Source organism: Oncorhynchus clarkii, chromosome 17 (assembly GCF_045791955.1).
Source record: "Oncorhynchus clarkii lewisi isolate Uvic-CL-2024 chromosome 17, UVic_Ocla_1.0, whole genome shotgun sequence".
Lineage (NCBI taxonomy): Eukaryota > Metazoa > Chordata > Actinopteri > Salmoniformes > Salmonidae > Oncorhynchus > Oncorhynchus clarkii.
Genome location: NC_092163.1, coordinates 37,949,618 through 37,970,626, shown reverse-complemented (window position 1 = coordinate 37,970,626; position 21,009 = coordinate 37,949,618). Strand labels below are relative to the sequence as shown.

The following is a 21,009-nucleotide window of genomic DNA, read 5'->3' as shown; positions in this document are numbered from 1 at the left end:
TTTAACCTTTTATGGAGGTGGTCCCTGTACAGGGACCGCTCAGCGGATATTTCAGAGCGCCACCTATAGTACTTTACTTAGTACTCGTTAAATCTCAAACTTTCATAAAAATACACATGCAAGGTACTGAATTAAAGCTACACTCGTTGTGAATCTAGCCACCAAGTCAGATTTGTAAAATGCTTTTCGGCGAAAGCATGAGAAGCTATTATCTGATAGCATGCACCCCCCAAAATACCAGCACGACACGTAAACAACAGATTTTGCGGTAGCCGGCGCTAACCAAAACGCAGAAATAAAATATAAAACATTCATTACCTTGGACGAGCTTCTTTGTTGGCACTCCTATATGTCCCATAAACATCACAATTGGGTCTTTTTCCCGATTAAATCCGTCATTGTATACCCAAAATGTCATTTGCTGAAGGCCAGTCTGATGCTGCAAAAAGTCAATTTACAAGACTCAACGTCACTTTTTAAAATTACAAAAGTCGCCTATAAACTTTTACAAATCACTTCAAACGACGTTTCTAAACCAACTTTAGGTATTAATAAACGTTAATGATGTATCAAATTGATCACGGGGCGATCTGTATTCGATAGCAGCAAGTCTGGAAAACATCGTCCATTTTTTCAGTTTCACAACATACTGTGGTGCGCCTCAAGAAAGGAGGGGTCTATTCGTGTTGTGATTCATATATTGATAGCAATGGTGACATCGTGTGGAAGCTGTAGGCGTTTACAGGGGATTCGCATATATTTTCTCTCGTCTTAAACAATTCATTGAATGGCGGACGAATATTTGTTTTTTGTTTTTGGTAAACAGTTTTACCAGGGATTTTTACGTTCTGTTATAGCCACAGACCCGATTTAACCAGTTTTAGAAACTTCAGAGTGTTTTCTATCCACACATACTTATCATATGCATATACTATATTCCTGGCATGAGTAGCAGGACTTTGAAATGTTGCGCGATTTTTAACAAAAAGCTGCGAAAATTCGCATCATCCATAACAGGTTTTAACCCATTCTGGCCTTCTTCAGAATGCTTGCAACTTTTGCTTTGTGAACTAAGGTTTTCTCTACACTTCTTTAAGTGACTTTTTATTTTTCCAACACTTTAGTTTCAATGAGTGTAACGCTGTGTCAGACTAATACAACACCACTGTCTTTTATGGTAATTTACACAATGGACTCTATTTCTGTAACCCACTGTGAAATAAATACATGTTCAATGTGCCATTTAAAACAGCCGCAATAGCATGATCGAAGGGCAGAGTTGATTTCCGCGCTTATAAACCCAGGGTCGTTATATTATTTTTTCAAATTTACAGCATTTCAGACTGGTCACTGAAAAGCTATTCCATTTTGTTAATTTTCGTTTTGGGGGTCATTTTGAATTATAACAAACATCCCCTCCACCCTTCCCTAGTGGTCCCCTGCAGTCTACAAAATCACACCAGAGGTTTGCCTTCCCTTTGACACCAGAGATATATGACACTCATTTGATTTAGCTGGTGATTAGTGGACTGGTCAATCAGGTCACTTTAGGTGTTATTTTGTTTCGGTATATTTTGTATTGCCATGTTATTTTACCGTGACTATGTTGGTCTATTATTTATAAAATCCATGCAAATATTTATCTGTCAGCTGAATTTAGCAGAGCTGGTATAAGACAAATTATTGTTCAAAGACTGTAGAATGGCTTGATCCATTTCCCACCTTGAACCTCTTGCATCGCCCATTTCACGTTCTCTTCCTTCAGCACATGTTGGAGAAAGGTAGACATATTTCTTTATCTGCTCTGTTTATTCTGTGATAACATTTTGTAAATATCACTCTATTTCCACTAAATATAGATACAATATCGTCAACTTTATTTATGTTTGGAATTCTGTTTTTTGAATATTATTTTGTACACAAGCTTAATAGAATGTCCCCTGTAATCTTGAGCACGAGCTGCTATAGCTAGCTAGCTAGCATTAGCTCTCTGTGTTGTTTTTAGCAATTTGCTAGCAATGCAACTTAGCTACCTAGCACTTTAGCTACCGGTATTCTGTTTTTTTCCTTTTGTAGAACATTCAGTGTGGTTTCACTGGTCATGCACTGAGGGTTATTGCTTTATCCAACAGTCATGGATGCAGTTGATAAATCGAACTGAAGGATGTTGTTTTCCTTTTCAATAGCTACGTGCAGACAGAAAATATAGCTAGCTAACATTACTCAGCTCCACCCAGACAGCTGTGTTGGTGTCATCCTTATCTACTAGCTATAACACAGAATAAAACCTTTTACATATGCTTCAATTATACATGTCCCGCCTCTTTATCGCAGGTTATTATTGTACTAATTACCGGGATGTCAATCGTTTCCTCCAATGCGTAGGTCCTACAACTGCCTTTACAGTGAGAAAAAAAATCAAGATCATGTTATAATCGTAATATAATACTAGGTTCAAATGAATTAAATAACAGTGTCAATAATGCTCTGTAATGATGGGCAACCACACAATTTGAAGTGCTGCAAATTGTGTTTTAATTTCAAAATGTAACTCATAGTCAATGGAGAATGTAATTGGCTAAGTGTGCAGTAATGAACGTATTTAAACTTCTCCCCCCTCAGCAAGCAGGGTTTCTTTTTTGATGCAAAAGTCACCTTAGAAACATCTATTCCCATGTTGCAGTGAAGCAATTACTCATTGCTTAATTATATTGCAACCACAACCAACATTTTGACAATAAATTAGTTAACTGTAATGAGAAAAACATTAACAGATTCTGAACATCCTATTGGAATGTAATTGAATTCCATACACATCTAGAAATTCTCTGTCAGATCCAATTGAAATATTAGCCCAAGTGCACTTGTTACCACTCTCCTCCTTCCTCACAATGGCTCTTTGTACTACACTGTGCCTTGGTCTTATTGAGTCACCCACAGTAGAGACTGGTTGCCTTGGTGAATGATACAATGCATTTTAACCTCGGATCTAAATCCATTCATCCTCATGAGATGCAGACGTATTTCTGCTCATACAGTAGATGAGTATTGTTCTTGGAGATTAAGGTGTAGGAATTTCATTTGAGTTCAGTCAAAAACAGAGGAGCAACGATTTGATTTGCTGCAAACATTTCTCTGGGGTTTCACTTGCTGATCGGATGACTGTGAGGAACCTTTTCATTTGTATTATTCGAAGATAAATATATAACCACAAATCTATTGTACCTGTGCAATAATCAAAAGAGTGACTCATCCACTGTTAGGATTAGTTTGCAGTTGTTTAATCTCTATAGGGATTTCAAACATTATTTTTTTATTTAACTAGGTATGTTAGTTAAGAACAAATTATTATTATAATTATGGTATTATCCCTACCAGGGAACAGTAGGTTAACTGCCTTGGTTCAGAAAAACAGATTTTTACCTTGTCAGCTCGGGGATTCGATCCAGCAACCTTTCAGTTACTGGCCTAACACTCTAACCACTAGGCTACCTGCCACCCCCAATATGGCTGTAAGGAGTGGGTTACCCAGAATGATTAAGAAGCCAAAAGGTTGTGATGTAGCCTAATGATCCACTGATTAAATTGAGATAACAATATAATGAAGAGCTTTAGGCTAACTGTGCTATATTTAGCTATAACTGGATATGTTTGTAAAAGCTGCAAGGTTTAATAATCCCTATGGGGGGTACACTGTATCCTGTCACAGTACTACAATATTGCAATATTTTATTCTCATACACATACAGCTGATCTGTCTACTCAACATGCCTTAACCCTTGTCACATTGCACATGTTGGCATTGAATTGACCTGATGGTTGTTTTTGAAGCAGTAACATTCTCTCTATAGGACATACGGGGAGGCCCAGATACATCAATGGATTGTCCTTGTAAGAATTTGCCTGGGTCTCACTCTGACCTTGATTGGATTGTATATGAAATACAACAGTACAATGACATGACCTCTGAAATGGCTTTAATGTGGTATGTGTTTTTTTTAGCCACAGCGCATTACTGCCTGTCTGGTGAATGCAGCGTTCTTTGGTGCCCTTGGGTCATCTTATCTCTATGGCTACAACCTGTCTGTCGTCAACGCTCCTGCACTGGTGAGTCGATTTATTGTGTCACCTTGGACATACTCTTGTAGCTATTGGCGTCACCTAACATTGATTTTCCCTTGTGTGACACCTTGTTATCACTCTTAAAAAAACAAAAAAAACATGAAGTCTAATAGACCAGCTGTACTTTAATGGCTCAACTTTTAACGGGTTACTTTAGATACAGTTGTAAAAGGTTCATATTCTAAACTGCGATCCTATGGGACTCCCATCATTTGGGAAATGGACCAGGGCCTCGTTTCCCAGAGCCTTCGTAGCGTTAGGATCATCGTTAGAACCATATTATGATGTACAGTGTATCTTTCGTAACCAATGTTTTTCTCAGAGACTTCGTTAGTAAAGTGGCTCTTAAAAACTTATGCTCATCTATAAGTGATCCAGACCACTCGTCGAGCAGCCAAAGTGCGTTGTTAGGCTTCCTTTCTGCCTTACCCCAGAAGGTTTAATTCTAAAACAATTTATGTGTTTTGTGTGAATGGGCATGATCATACGATGATACATGTTTAATTTGGGTAGTTTATAGGATCTATATAATGTAATATTTCATGAAAAGATAAACAACGTGCTTGACTCCACTTTATATAAACTTAGATCGGGTGCTGAATCCTCGTATATAATCCAAAGAACAAAAATAGTCAACATTTAAAAAATATAGGCACACAAATTTTAAAAACCTGTTTTTGCTTTGTCATTATGGGGTGTTATGTGTAGATTGATCAGGGAAGAAAACGATTTAATACATTTGTGAATAAGGTTGTAACGTAACAAAATGTGGAAAAAGTCAAGGGGTCGGAATACTTTCCGAATACTGTGTATTTCAAATTATCCATCCGCGCAGTCGGTTGGTGTATATAATGCGCATATTCACACCAAACTGAGCTCATTGCAGACTCACAATGATGGGGCTATTCTTAAGAAATACAGACTCCCACGAGAGGAGATACTTAACAACCAAAATGTGTGAGGTAGAGGGTTAGTTACTGTATAAAAGGAAACTATCGGAGACGACAGATCTATTGAAGTGCAGTGTGCTAAAAGCACTGTGGATCAAGAAGACGCCCTAGGTTCAAATCTTGAAATCATTGAACATTACATGACGAAAATGTAGATTATGGTGTTATTTATTTTAATTCATAAAAACAATTCTGTGAAATGTATAGGTCTATCCTACGTTTCATGTGGGCTAAATAACAAAGTATATTATACACTCATAGTAATGCTTAAGTTCCATCGCAGCAAGGAAACAAGGCCCAGATTAGATTGCCCATCCATGCTCGACAAAAGTAAATGGACAAAGTTCAGTAATTATCATCGTTTTTGTTTTGTTTATTGGGTCTGCCACAACCCTCCAAAAACACACACACACACACACAATTTTTGTTTCTTTGTTTGTTTGTTTGTTCTAATAAGTTACAGTATATGGAATTGTTTTAAGGTCATACCAAGGACCATTTAGCTAAATGATTTTGATTTTTTTTAAAGTATCCCAAAATATATTTAAAAAAATGTTTTGATGGAAAACCCCCCCCGCATTGAATAACAGTCTCAAAAAATATCAAGGGTCTCCTATATCTGAGAGATCAGAAAACATAAGTTTGTTTTTCCGACATGTATTTAACCACATATTTTTGGCATTAAACAGTCTCCATACTGTATATACAGTAGTTCCATTCATTTTTTCCAACTGGTACTGGGGGACCTTCAGACGATTCTTGTAAGGCCTGTGGGCGTCCTGGAGCAAAAATACTAATATGTACATGTCCATGAGAATCGCACCTTTGCACAGAGGGACATATTAGTGTGTGGCCCGAATGGTTCGGACATTACAGACAGAAGTTGGCAGATCGGCTGTACTGACTTCAGACGGTGTTCTTCTGCTATTTATTCTGTTACCAATAATATTTACATGCTAATAGTCTCTTCTGATTATAATTATTATGTATTTTAAATAAATGGAATCTATTATCTTCCAAAATGTAAGGAGAGTGTTCATTGGGTGAATTTTGGTACAAATATCTTGGTTCCTTTCTCGACATAGCAATGTGTATTCAAAGAGAACTCGGACCACAAAATAGATGAAGTGAACTGAGTTCCTAAGAAATATCGTTTTCCAATGAAATGTCAGTGAACAGACAGAGACCTAAAAAAAAAAAAATCTGAACGGTTAGTCCTCGGGGTTTTGCCTGCTACGCTACATAAGTTCTGTTATACTCACAGACATGATTCAAACAGTTTTTGAAACTTCAGAGTGTTTTCTATCCAAATCTACTAATAATATACATGTCTTATATTCTTGGCATGAGTAGCAGGAAGATGAAATTGGGCACGCTATTTATCCAAAAGTGAAAATGCTGCCCCCTATACCTTAAGAAGTTAAATGTAATGGCAAATGTAGATTTTGTGTCAGATGTGGTCACGGGAAATGTCCAAGTTTCCCTAAACCTCTCCAAAGTGGCGTATGTCTGTAAATGTGAAAATTCCAGTGCTATTATATATTTGCAATCCATAAATGCTATTTGTTCAGTATAAAAACACACTTTCAACTATATCAACCTCACTCAAACATTGTGGTGGTGTTATGGGGTATCCAGGGTACGTTTGAGTGTGCTTACAACCTCCCCAAAGTGTCCGAATGTGGTAATTTCACTATTTGTTTCACACATGGTGTGCCTAAAAGTTATTGTTCACTATAATTTATTTTTACAAAAACAACCTCTTGCAAGCATTGCGGTGGTGTTGGGGGACATACAGAGGATATGGATAAGTACAGTGCGTAAGCAGGCAAGATCATATTTTTGATACGCATAGATATAGTCACTCGGTGGACATGTTGCCATTAAGTCATACATCGACGAAATCGAAGCTTACCTTGTAAGATATTTGGTGAAAACGTTGTGTAAAATAAACATTCTGACTCTCGGTCGGGGCTGGTGATCAATAACGGTAGGTCACATGCAGACAAATAAGATATCCTCATGATCTGTGAAGTCCCGGGGTTCGGTGTCTATCAACGTATTACGTGTTTATTTAGTTTTTCACTACACTAACCGGACTGTAGGTAGCAGCCATCTTGAAATGAGGTCATCGGCTCGACCTTCCCTTATAAATTTGTATGGCCATTAACTAGGCAAGTCAGTTAAGATTTTTTATTTATTTACAATGACGGCATACCCGTGCCAAACCTGGACTACACTGGGCCAATTGTGCACCGCCCTATGGGACTCCCAATTACGGCCAGATGTGATTCAGCCTGGATTCAAACCACTGCAGTGACACCTCTTGCACTGAGATGAAGTGCATTAGACCGCTGCGCCACTTAGGAGCGTATAACGCGACCGTCTTGCAACCCAAAGTTCGCTGGTTACATAAGTTCAAATCTCAATGACAACTTTAGAATTTTAGCAAATTAGCAACTGTTCAACAACTTTTTTGCTACTTTGCAACTACTTAGCATGTAAGTTAACTCTTCCTCTAACCCTACCCCTTTAAGCTAACCCTAACCATTTTAGCTAACCCTAACCCTTTAACCCTAACCCCTAACCTAACTAATGTTAGCCACAAAGTCACCTAGCTGGAATTCGTAACATATTATACCTTTAGCAAATTTGCAACTTTGTACATTTAGAAAATTCGTAACATATAAAACGAACTGTAATTCCTAACATATCATATGAAATGGATTATGGACATCCACAAATTAATACATACCATACCATACGAAATGTAATATATAATACTAAAAGGATTTACGTACAGAATAATACGACATGCTCTGAGACCAGGTTGGAATACAAAGAGAGCTGAGTTATTTTGCTTATTTTTTTTTTACCCCAGAGATAACTTTAAAGGACGTTTACATACACTTAGGTTGTAGTCATTAAAACTTGTTTTTCAAACACTCCACAAATTTCTTATTAACAAACTATAGTTTTGGCAAGTCGGTTAGGACATCTACTTTGTGCATGACACAAGTAATTTTTCCAACAATTGTTTACAGACAGATTATTTTTCTTATAATTCACTGTATCACAATTCCAGTGGGTCAGAAGTTTACATACACTAAGTTGACTGTGCCTTTAAACAGCTTGGAAATTCCAGAAAATGATGTCATGGCTTTAGAAGCTTCTGATAGGCTATTTGGCATAATTTGAGTCAATTGGAGGTGTACCTGTGGATACATTTCAAGGCCGACCTTCAAACTCAGTGCCCCTTTGCTTGACATCATGGAAAAATCAAAAGAAATCAGTCAAGACCTCAAAGAAATTGTAGACCACCACAAGTCTGGTTTATTCTTCGGAGCAATTTTCAAACGCCTGACGGTATCACGTTCATCTGTACAAACATAAGGCACAAAACAAGTCCAATATCAACATAACCTGAAAGGCCGCTCAGCAAGGAAGAGGCCACTGCTCCAAAACTGCCATAAAAAAAACTATGGTTTGCAACTGCACATGGGGACAAAGATCATACCTTTTTGAGAAATGTCCTCTGGTCTGATGAAACAAAAATAGAACTGTTTGACCATAATGACCATCGTTATGTTTAGAGGAAAAAGGGGGAGGCTTGCAAGCCAAAGAACACCATCCCAACCGTGAAGCACGGGGGTGGCAACATCATGTTGTGGCAGTGCTTTGCTGCAAGAGGGACTGGTGTACTTCAAAATAGATGGCATCATGAGCAAGCAAAATTATGTGGATATATTGAAGCAACATCTCAAGACATCAGTCAGGAAGTTAAAGCTTGGTCGCAAATGGGTCTTCCAAATGGACAATGACCCCAAGCATACTTCCAAAGTTATGGCAAAATGGCTTAAGGACTACAAAAGTCAAGGTATTGGAGTGGCCATCACAAAGCCCTGACCTTAATCCTACAGAAAATTTGTGAGCAGAACTGAAAAAGCGTGTGCGTGCAAGGAGGCCCTCAAACCTGACTTAGTTACACCGACTCTGTCAGGAGGAATGGGCCAAAATTCACACAACTTACTGTGGGAAGCTTGTGGAAGGCTACCCGAAACGTTTGACCCAAGTTATACAATTTAAAGGCAATGCTATCCAATACTAATTGAGTGTATGTAAACTTCTGACCCACTGGGAATGTGATGAACAAAATAAAAGCTGAAATAAATCATTCTCTCTACTATTCTTCCGACATTTCACATTCTCAAAATAAAGTGGTGATCCTAACTGACCTAAAACAGGGAATTTTTTACCAGGATTAAATGTCAGGAATTGTGAAAAAATGTAGTTTAAATATACTTGGCTAAGGTGTATGTAAACTTTCGACTTCATCTGTATGTATGTGTACATATACACTGCTCAAAAAAATAAAGGGAACACTAAAATAACACATCCTAGATCTGAATGAATGAAATATTCTCATTAAATACTTAACAAAATCACACAAAAATGATCAATGGAAATCAAATTTATCAACCCATGGAGGTCTGGATTTGGAGTCACACTCAAAATTAAAGTGGAAAACCACACTACAGGCGGATCCAACTTTGATGTAATGTCTTTAAAACAAGTCAAAATGAGGCTCAGTAGTGTGTGAGGCCTCCACGTGCCTGTATGACCTCCCTACAACGCCTGGGCATGCTCCTGATGAGGTGGCGGATGGTCTCCTGAGGGATCTCATCCCAGACCTGGACTAAAGCATCCGCCAAATCCTGGACAGTCTGTGGTGCAACGTGGCGTTGCATGATGTGGGCGGGCCAGTCCATAGCATCAATGCCTTCCTCTTGCAGGAACTGCTGACACACTCCAGCCACATGAGGTCTAGCATTGTGTTGCATTAGGAGGAACCCAGGGCCAACCGCACCAGCATATGGTCTCACAAAGGGTCTGAGGATTTCATCTCAGTACCTAATGGCAGTCAGGCTACCTCTGGCGAGCACATTGAGGGCTGTGCGGCCCCCCAAAGAAATGCCATCCCACACCATGACTGACCCACTGCCAAACCGGTCATGCTGGAGGATGTTGCAGGCAGCAGAACGTTCTCCACGGCGCCTCCAGACTCTGTCACGTCTGTCACATGTGCTCAGTGTGAACCTGCTTTCATCTGTGAAGAGCACAGGGGGCCAGTGGCGAATTTGCCAATCTTGGTGTTCTCTGGCAAATGCCAAACGTCCTGCACGGTGTTGGGCTGTAAGCACAACCCCCACCTGTGGACGTCGGGTCCTCATACCACCCTCATGGAGTCTGTTTCTGACCGTTTGAGCAGACACATGCACATTCGTGGCCTGCTGGAGGTCATTTTGCAGGGCTCTGGCAGCACTCCTCCTGCTCCTCCTTGCACAAAGGCGGAGGGAGCGGTCCTGCTGTTGGGTTGTTGCCCTCCTACGGCCTCCTCCACGTCTCCTGATGTACTGGCCTGTCTCCTGGTAGCGCCTCCATGCTCTGGACACTACGCTGACAGACACAGCAAACCTTCTTGCCACAGCTCGCATTGATGTGTCATCCTGGATGAGCTGCACTACCTGAGCCACTTGTGTGGGTTGTAGACTCCGTCTCATGCTACCACTAGAGTGAAAGCACCGCCAGCATTCAAAAGTGACCAAAACATCAGCCAGGAAGCATAGGAACTGAGAAGTGGTCTGTGGTCACCACCTGCAGAACCACTCCTTTATTGGGGGTGTCTTGCTAATTGCCTATAATTTCCACCTTTTGTCTATTCCATTTGCACAACAGCATGTGAAATGTATTGTCAATCAGTGTTGCTTCCTAAGTGGACAGTTTGATTTCACAGAAGTGTGATTGACTTGGAGTTACATTGTGTTGTTTAAGTGTTCCCTTTATTTTTTTGAGCAGTGTGTGTATATATATATATTTTAAGAGGACTACATGTGAAAACCCTAAGAGTGTACAGGAACAGCTGAGGAGGGTTGCCACTTTGTTCACCCTGTCCAATTAGGCACCACCAACCCTTCTGAGCTCCTTTCGTCCCCTTTCATGAATGCTTTAATGAATGCACTTTCACAGGAGGTTGCTGATGGGTGAGCGGCTCATAATAATGGCCGGAACTGTGCAAATGGAATGGCATCACACACCTGGAAACCATGTGTTTGATGTTTTTGATACCATTCCAATGATTCCACTACAGTCATTACCACAAGCCTGTTCTCCCCAATTAAGGTGCCACCAACCTCCTGTGTTGCACTCTAATGTTGTACGTAATGTCCTGTCATGTGGGCTATTAATGTACCCGATGACCACAAATTCTCCTCTGAAAAGTTTCTTCCAAGTATCTTGACTTTCTCCTAATTAAATCTAAATTATAAATGGAAAGTTCAGAAAATAATCTCCCTCTCTGTCTGGAGCTGTTTTGGGGTTTTGAGAAATTGTTCTGATATATTTGACCACAAAAAAAAGTGAGATTTTCAGTCAGAGACTAGAATCTAGCAGAGGGAGGTGAGTGGAAAAAGCTTTGGCAAAGACCGATTGAGGTCCAAATGCACCAGCTCTTAATTATATTAACCTATGCATTAGAAAAAAACATATGTTGTTGCAGTCTTCTTGGGAGATGCCATCACCTTTTCTTTTTAGGTACTGTAGGTGAATGGTATTTCAGTCTTAGAGAATTTCAGTCTGCTAGCCTTAGGATTTCCTAATGTTTCTATTTGGCACATAAGCAAGACATCACAAGGGAGCTATACCAACTGGCAGAAAAATAGTGTTGATTTACTGGTGTATTGTACTGGCACAGGCCCAGAGTTTTTCTGGGCCTCTAATTCTCCACTTTGATGGGAACAAGTGTGAAATGTGTGTAGCCCTTGAAATTGTTCATGACTCAAGAAGAAGAGAGCCATCATCCCTTTTGAGATGGAAAACACAGCTTTTGTTGTTTGGTTTGTTTGTCATTGTTCACACAGTGCTGGCTTTGTGTTTGTTTTTCCGCATCCCACAGGTAACTTGATTTGTTTTAGAATGAGGGGGACGTCCTCTGCAGTAGTAAATATTTTTCCGGAGGACATCAATTCCATAACAACCTGTGTCTTAGAGACAAATCATGATTGATAAGTATTTTGTTGTAAATGACTTACCTAGATATTACAAGTAAAATACACCAAAAAAGGCGAGGCTAATGGAGCAACAGTTTTTACAATCATGCATACTACAGTTGAAGTCAGAAGTTTACATACACCTTAGCCAAATGCATTTAAACTCCATTTTTCACAATTCCTGACATTTAATCTTTAGTAAAACATCCCTGTCTTAGGTCAGTTAGGATCATCACTTTATTTTAAGAATGTGAAATGTCAGAATAATAGAGTGATTTATTTCAGCTTTTATTTCTTTCATCACATTCCCAGTGGGTCAGACGTTTACATACACTCAGTTAGTATTTGGTAGCATTGCCTTTAAATTGTTTAATTTGGGTCAAATGTTTCGGGTAGCCTTCCACAAGCTTCCCACAATAAGTTGGGTGAATTTTAGCTCATTCCTCCTGACAGAGCTGGTGTAACTGAGTCAAGTTTGTAGGCCTCCTTGCTCGCACACACTTTCAGTTCTGCCCACAAATTTTCTATGGGACTGAGGTCAGGGCTTAGTGATGGCCACTCCAATACCTTGACTTTGTTGTCCTTAAGCCATTTTGCCACAACTTTGGAAGTATGCTTGGGGTCATTGTCCATTTGGAAGACCTGTTTGCGATCAAGCTTTAACTTCCTGACTGATGTGTTGAGACGTTGATAGGAAAGCTGACATGTCCAAAGTTATTATTTGTAAGAAAAACAACAAGGAAGGCAAAGCGAGCACCAGCAAGAACATTTTCTATTCTTGCAAGACTGCACAAATATATGCATATTGATTTGGCAAACATGAGTGAAGTGCGGTGGGCTCTCCTCGAAGAGAGAAGTTTGTCCGGCTCAGTAAAGCCTCAAACATAAGTTGTCCGCAAAGCTGAATGTGAATTAATGAGGAGGCAGAACACACCTCAATTTAACTGTTAGAAAATTCAACTTGTTAGAAAATAATTTGAAATTGACAAGTTGAAACAGCCTATAGATATTTGCACATGTAAACTGTCCTGTTGCGTAATAATGGAACAGTGAGTGCATTGTGACATCACGCTGGGGCGACCGTTAGAGATATTTGGAACTCACATGTGAAAATGTGAAAGGCTTCTGAAGTTTCTGATTTCCAATTTGAAATTTCTGACTTAATTTTCCCCTTCAATGATTTTCAGGCAGCGTTATTCTGTGGCTTTGTTAAATGCCTTCTCTCAACCAAGAATGTCGTAAACAAGAATGACTCCCCTTTGATCAGTCAACATAAACACAATGTTTATGTGAAGAGTTTAATTCCAAAATGCTATATATCCATTTTCAGTAATGTTGGTAAATGAGCTTTTATTTTTTAAAGAAATGCGATTGGTGTGTTTATTCACTATCTAATCATGGCATGGGTTTGTTTAATGATAGATAGATTTTAAACAAATACATCACTTGATGGTTTCGTTTCAGAGAGACAAATAATCATGTTTATTTGCTAAATGCTATATATCTGCCTCACTCTCATAGAAATAAGTAGTACTGCTAGGGTTTACAGTCAAATGTAACAACTACATTTTAATAAAGAACTGTACAAGTGATACATTTGCTACATCAATATTAAAAATATATATTAATTAGTTCATTACTCCAGTCTGAGCTCAAAATGACTGCTATGGCATTTGTCCTTCTGCATCACAATTTAGTTGGCTAATTGGATCCTGAGCAGTCTTATAGTCCCCAGACACATGCAGTCTTCGTTTCCTACCCTGTATCTAAATCCAGTTAGCCGTCTGTGTCCCTCTAGCACATTCTTAACATACATTTTTTATATGCTCACAAATCAGTGAATATAGTTAAGCTAATTATAGTACACACACACACACACACACACACACACACACACACACACACACACACACACACACACACACACACACACACACACACACACACACACACAGAGTTAATAGAAATCACTTGGGCTGGTTAGACTTCCCCATAAACCAGCTTTCCATGCATTTCCCTTTCATGTTCCCTTCAGGTGTGGACTGTGTGTGAGAGTTTGAAGTTAGGATCCACTGACGATGAACCTGCAGGCCTCCAGAAGCCAAGCTGGTCATCTTGTTCAATGGTCAAGGAAGTCTTCCTTTTGGGATGGAAGGTTGTAGGATAAAAAAGAGTGAGAGAGAGCCAGAGACATACTAGAGACTTGGAGTTTAGCTTTGAAAATAGTGAAATGCCCGACAGACAGGAGAGGTGAATAGGTTTTGACTTAAATACATTTTTTTGGTCACTTTTCAAGTGTAAATTGCTCTGACGGTGGCCGACACGTAAGCTTTAATCACGTGATACAACTGGATTTATCTTTTTTGAAGTTATAGCGTTATTCTCAAAGCACCTGAAATGAGAGAACTCAAATGTGCAAGTGCTTTTTTGAATTTTAAGTCTAAATTGGGTGAGTGTACACAAATATGTGAATTCACCCATAATTGCTGTCTAGGTGTCGTGTCGTTCACATTTTTCTAAATTTACAGCATTGGGTTGAAATTTGAAATACTTGCTACACCAGAAGTTAATGGTTATATGTAGGAGGAATGTATATGGTGGAGTCAATTAAGGGTGGATACAAGCCATGGGCTTTCGAGAGTTACTAAGTGAGGAAATAAGGCAATCACATGGTTGCGGTCACTGATACGGGTGGATAGCTGTGGATTATTGATGTAACGAGTGCGCTGAGAACTGGGAAGCAAGTTCAGTGAGTGAGTGATTAAATAAATGAAACATAATACAAAACAAGGAACACGAACAACGCACAGACATAAAACAGAAACAATGACGCCTGGGTAAGGAACCAAAGGGAGCGACATATATAGGGCAGGTAATCAAGGTTATGATCGAGTCCAGGTGTCATAATGCGTGTAACGATGGTGACAGGTGTGCGCCATAACGAGCAGCCTGGTGACCTTTTTTTTTTTATTTTTTTTATTTCACCTTTATTTAACCAGGTAGGCTAGTTGAGAACAAGTTCTCATTTGCAACTGCGACCTGGCCAAGATAAGGCATAGCAGTGTGAACAGACAACACAGAGTTACACATGGAGTAAACAATTAACAAGTCAATAACACAGTAGAAAAAAGGGGAGTCTATATATACATTGTGTGCAAAAGGCATGAGAAGGTAGGCAAATAATTACAATTATGCAGATTAACACTGGAGTGATAAATGATCAGATGGTTATGTAAAGGTAGAGATATTGGCGTGCAAAAGAGCAGAAAAATAAATAAATAAAAACAGTATGGGGATGAGGTAGGTGAAAATGGGTGGGCTATTTACCAATAGACTATGTACAGCTGCAGCGATCGGTTAGCTGCTCAGATAGCAGATGTTTGAAGTTGGTGAGGGAGATAAAAGTCTCCAACTTCAGTGATTTTTGCAATTCGTTCCAATCACAGGCAGCAGAGTACTGGAACGAAAGGCGGCCAAATGAGGTGTTGGCTTTAGGGATGATCAGTGAGATACACCTGCTGGAGCGCGTGCTACGGATGGGTGTTGCCATCGTAACCAGTGAACTGAGATAAGGCGGAGCTTTACCTAGCATGGACTTGTAGATGAGCTGGAGCCAGTGGGTCTGGCGACGAATATGTAGCGAGGGCCAGCCGATTAGAGCATACAAGTCGCAGTGGTGGGTGGTATAAGGTGCTTTAGTGACAAAACGGATGGCACTGTGATAAACTGCATCCAGTTTGCTGAGTAGAGTGTTGGAAGCAATTTTGTAGATGACATCGCCGAAGTCGAGGATCGGTAGGATAGTCAGTTTTACTAGGGTAAGTTTGGCGGCGTGAGTGAAGGAGGCTTTGTTGCGGAATAGAAAGCCGACTCTTGATTTGATTTTCGATTGGAGATGTTTGATATGGGTCTGGAAGGAGAGTTTAGAGTCTAGCCAGACACCTAGGTACTTATAGATGTCCACATATTCAAGGTCGGAACCATCCAGGGTGGTGATGCTGGTCAGGCGTGCGGGTGCAGGCAGCGAACGGTTGAAAAGCATGCATTTGGTTTTACTAGCGTTTAAGAGCAGTTGGAGGCCACGGAAGGAGTGCTGTATGGCATTGAAGCTCGTTTGGAGGTTAGATAGCACAGTGTCCAAGGACGGGCCGGAAGTATATAGAATGGTGTCGTCTGCGTAGAGGTGGATCAGGGAATCGCCCGCAGCATGAGAAACATCATTGATATATACAGAGAAAAGAGTCGGCCCGAGAATTGAACCCTGTGGCACCCCCATAGAGACTGCCAGAGGACCGGACAGCATGCCCTCCGATTTGACATACTGAACTCTGTCTGCAAAGTAATTGGTGAACCAGGCAAGGCAGTCATCCGAAAAACCGAGGCTACTGAGTCTGCCAATAAGAATACGGTGATTGACAGAGTCGAAAGCCTTGGCAAGGTCTATGAAGACGGCTGCACAGTACTGTCTTTTATCGATGGCGGTTATGATATCGTTTAGCACCTTGAGCGTGGCTGAGGTACACCCGTGACCAGCTCGGAAACCAGATTGCACAGCGGAGAAGGTACGGTGGGATTCAAGATGGTCAGTGATCTGTTTGTTGACTTGGCTTTCGAAGACCTTAGATAGGCAGGGCAGGATGGATATTGGTCTGTAACAGTTTGGGTCCAGGGTGTCGCCCCCTTTGAAGAGGGGGATGACTGCGGCAGCTTTCCAATCCTTGGGGATCTCAGACGATATGAAAGAGAGGTTGAACAGGCTGGTAATAGGGGTTGCGACAATGGCGGCGGATAGTTTCAGGAATAGAGGGTCCAGATTGTCAAGCCCAGCTGATTTGTACGGGTCCAGGTTTTGCAGCTCTTTCAGAACATCTGCTATCTGGATTTGGGTAAAGGAGAACCTGGAGAGGCTTGGGCGAGTAGCTGCGGGGGGGGGGGAGCTGTTGGACGAGGTTGGAGTAGCCAGGCGGAAGGCATGGCCAGCCGTTGAGAAATGCTTGTTGAAGTTTTCGATAATCATGGATTTATCGGTGGTGACCGTGTTACCTAGCCTCAGTGCAGTGGGCAGCTGGGAGGAGGTGCTCTTGTTCTCCATGGACTTCACAGTGTCCCAGAACTTTTTGGAGTTGGAGCTACAGGATGCAAACTTCTGCCTGAAGAAGTTGGCTTTAGCTTTCCTGACTGACTGTGTGTATTGGTTCCTGACTTCCCTGAACAGTTGCATATCGCGGGGACTGTTCGATGTTAGTGCAGTCCGCCACAGGATGTTTTTGTGCTGGTCGAGGGCAGTCAGGTCTGGAGTGAACCAGGGGCTATATCTGTTCTTAGTTCTGCATTTTTTGAACGGAGCATGCTTATCTAAAATGGTGAGGAAGTTACTTTTAAAGAAAGACCAGGCATCCTCAACTGACGGGATGAGGTCAATGTCCTTCCAGGATACCCGGGCCAGGTCGATTAGAAAGGCCTGCTCACAGAAGTGTTTTAGGGAGCGTTTGACAGTGATGAGGGGTGGTCGTTTGACTGCGGCTCCGTAGCGGATACAGGCAATGAGGCAGTGATCGCTGAGATCCTGGTTGAAGACAGCGGAGGTGTATTTGGAGGGCCAGTTGGTCAGGATGACGTCAATGAGGGTGCCCTTGTTTACAGAGTTAGGGTTGTACCTGGTGGGTTCCTTGATGATTTGAGTGAGATTGAGGGCATCTAGCTTAGATTGTAGGACTGCCGGGGTGTTAAGCATATCCCAGTTTAGGTCACCTAACAGAACAAACTCTGAAGCTAGATGGGGGGCGATCAATTCACAAATGGTGTCCAGGGCACAGCTGGGAGCTGAGGGGGGTCGGTAGCAGGCGGCAACAGTGAGAGACTTATTTCTGGAGAGAGTAATTTTCAAAATTAGTAGTTCGAACTGTTTGGGTATGGACCTGGAAAGTATGACATTACTTTGCAGGCTCTCTCTGCAGTAGACTGCAACTCCTCCTCCTTTGGCAGTTCTATCTTGACGGAAGATGTTATAGTTGGGTATGGAAATCTCAGAATTTTTGGTGGCCTTCCTGAGCCAGGATTCAGACACGGCAAGGACATCAGGGTTAGCAGAGTGTGCTAGAGCAGTGAGTAAGACAAACTTAGGGAGGAGGCTTCTGATGTTGACATGCATGAAACCAAGGCTTTTTCGATCACAGAAGTCAACAAATGAGGGTGCCTGGGGACATGCAGGGCCTGGGTTTACCTCCACATCACCCGCGGAACAGAGAAGGAGTAGTATGAGGGTGCGGCTGAAGGCTATCAAAACTGGTCGCCTAGGGCGTTGGGGACAGAGAATAAGAGGAGCAGGTTTCTGGGCATGGTAGAATATATTCAGGGCATAATGCGCAAACAGGGGTATGGTGGGGTGCGGGTACAGCGGAGGTAAGCCCAGGCACTGGGTGATGATGAGAGAGGTTGTATCTCTGGACATGCTGGTTGTAATGGGTGAGGTCACCGCATGTGTGGGGGGTGGGACAAAGGAGGTAACAGGGGTATAAAGAGTGGAACTAGGGGCTCCATTGTAAACTAAAACAATGATAACTAACCTGCACAACAGTATACAAGGCATATTGACATATGAGAGAGACATACAGCGAGGCATACAGTAATCACAGGTGTTGAATTGGGAGAGCTAGCTAAAACAGTAGGTGAGACAACAGCTAATCAGCTAGCACAACAACAGCAGGTAGAATGGCGATTGATTAGGCAGAGAGGGTCGGATTAACTACACACAGAGCCTAAGTGCGGCTGGGGCCGACAGATAAAACATAAACAAGCAGAATGGATTACCGTGATTAATGGACAGTCCAGCATGCATCAGCTATGTAGCCAAGTGATCAGTGTCCAAGGGGCAGCGGTGGATGGGGCAGGGAAGCTGGACTGGCGAGTGTTATCCAGGTTAGAAAACTAACAATGACCAAATAGCTTGTAGCCAGTTAGCTGGTTAGCTTCTGGAGGTTCTTGAGTGTGTTCTAAAAATGTAAAGATAATAGCGGTTCCGTATCACATTGGGTGAGGCAGGTTACCGGAAGGTATAAACAAATAAAAAATCGAAAAGGGATAGAAAGTAAATATGGGTTCAGTGAGTGTTTGGGACGCGGCGATTCAGACGGTTAGCAGGCCTGTGCTAACAAGCTAACAGTTAGTAGACGGTGCTAAACACGGTAGCAGTTAGCGGACCGGGCTAAACAAGCTAGCAGTTAGCAGGCCGAATTTGCAAGCAAGGAGATAGCAAGGGCTAGAGAGTTAGCCTTTGGGGACGTCGCGATGGGGGTATCTGTTTATTCCTCTTCATGCAGTGACATCGATGGACCGGTCGTGGGTCTGGATATTGTAGCCCAGGAGCTCAAAATGTTCCGTTTGCGATGGGAATCCGGGGATGAAAAATAAAATAAAATAATAAATAGGTCCGTTATGCTCTGGTTAGAGTCGCGTTGTTCGAACTGGCGAGAGCTTTCCGAGCTAAAGGTTAGCTGATGACCGGTTAGCTGAAGACCGCTAGCAATGTTTTGCTGAAGCTGGTAGTTCGTTGGCTAGCTTCAGTTGAGGGGTTCCAGGTCCGAAGTAAATATAAATACTTTAGGAAAAATAGCTACGTTGGGTGAGGCGGGTTGCAGGAGAGTATTTAGAAGAAGTTGAGGTTCAGCAAAAAGTTTTAAAGATATGTGAAGAAAAAAACGAAAACAAACGATATATACAAGGGACACTACACGACAATACGTCCTACTGCTACGCCATCTTGGACCGGAGAGGGAGCACACGTGACAGTACCCCCTCCCCGACGCGCTGCTCCAGCCGCAGGACACCGACCAAGATGACGATCCCGGGGATCAGGAGCGGACCGATCACCCCTGCTAAGGCGCCGGGAACCTGTCATTCCAGCTGGAGCGTGAGAGCCTGATGAGCCGGCTGAGACCTGGGAGCCCGTCGAGGCAGGGGAACCCGTCGAACCCACCAAACCCACCAAGGCTTGGGAATCCGATAAGACGGCTGAGGCCTCCCAGGTAGCTCTGGTTCTGACACCCAGACCCGACATCACCTCCAAAACAAAAAACTCCCTGATGCTTCCATTTGGGGAGGCGTCATTCTGTGACGCTTGTGCTGAGATTCGGGAAGCAAGCTCAGGGAGTGAGTTATCCTCTGTGGCCAACATCCGGTGAAATTTGCAGAGCGCGAAGAAAAAAACCTGTTATATTAAACATTAATGAAAATACAAGTGTCATACATAATTTAAAAGTTTAACTTAACTTAATCCAGCCGCTTTGTCAGATTTCAAAAAGGCTTTACGGCGAAAGCACACCATGCAATTATCTGAGGACAGCGCCCCGCGCACAAAAGCATTACATACCTTTTCCAACCAAGCAGAGGTGTCACGAAAGTCAGAAATAGCGATAAAATAAATCACTTACCTTTGAAGATCTTCATCTGGTTGCAATCACAAGGGTTCCAGCTACATAACAAATTGTCCTTTTTCGATAAAGTTATATATCCCAAAAAGTATGTTTATTAGGCGTGTTTGACTCAGTAATCCACCGGTTTCCCTCGTTCAAAATGCATACAAATGAATTCCGTACGTTACCAATAAACCTCGTCCAAACAAGTCAAACAACATTTCTAATCAATCCTCAGGTACCCTAATATGTAAATAAATGATAACATTTAAGACGGAAAATAGTATATTCATTACCGGAGATAAATAACGAAGTTCGCACTCTCATCCAAGCGCGTGAAAACACTACAGCCAAAATGGGAGCTACTTACAAAAACGACACATTCTAGCTCATTTGTCAAAAAACAAGCCTGAAACTCTTTCTAAAGACTTGACATCTGGTGGAAGCCCTAGGAACTGCAATCTGGAAGGTATTCTTTTT

At 41.6% G+C, this 21,009-nt stretch overlaps 1 protein-coding gene across 2 annotated transcripts in view; it reads left to right on the top strand.

Moving 5' to 3' along the window:
• LOC139370767 (solute carrier family 2 member 9, like 2) overlaps positions 1-21,009 on the top strand; it is a 214,096-nt gene that overhangs the window by 17,047 nt on the left and 176,040 nt on the right. For both annotated transcript variants that reach the window (XM_071110465.1, XM_071110466.1), the window contains exon 3: positions 4,003-4,107. In XM_071110465.1, the coding sequence (XP_070966566.1) occupies positions 4,003-4,107 (105 nt within the window). The remainder of the gene's footprint in view (positions 1-4,002; positions 4,108-21,009) is intronic.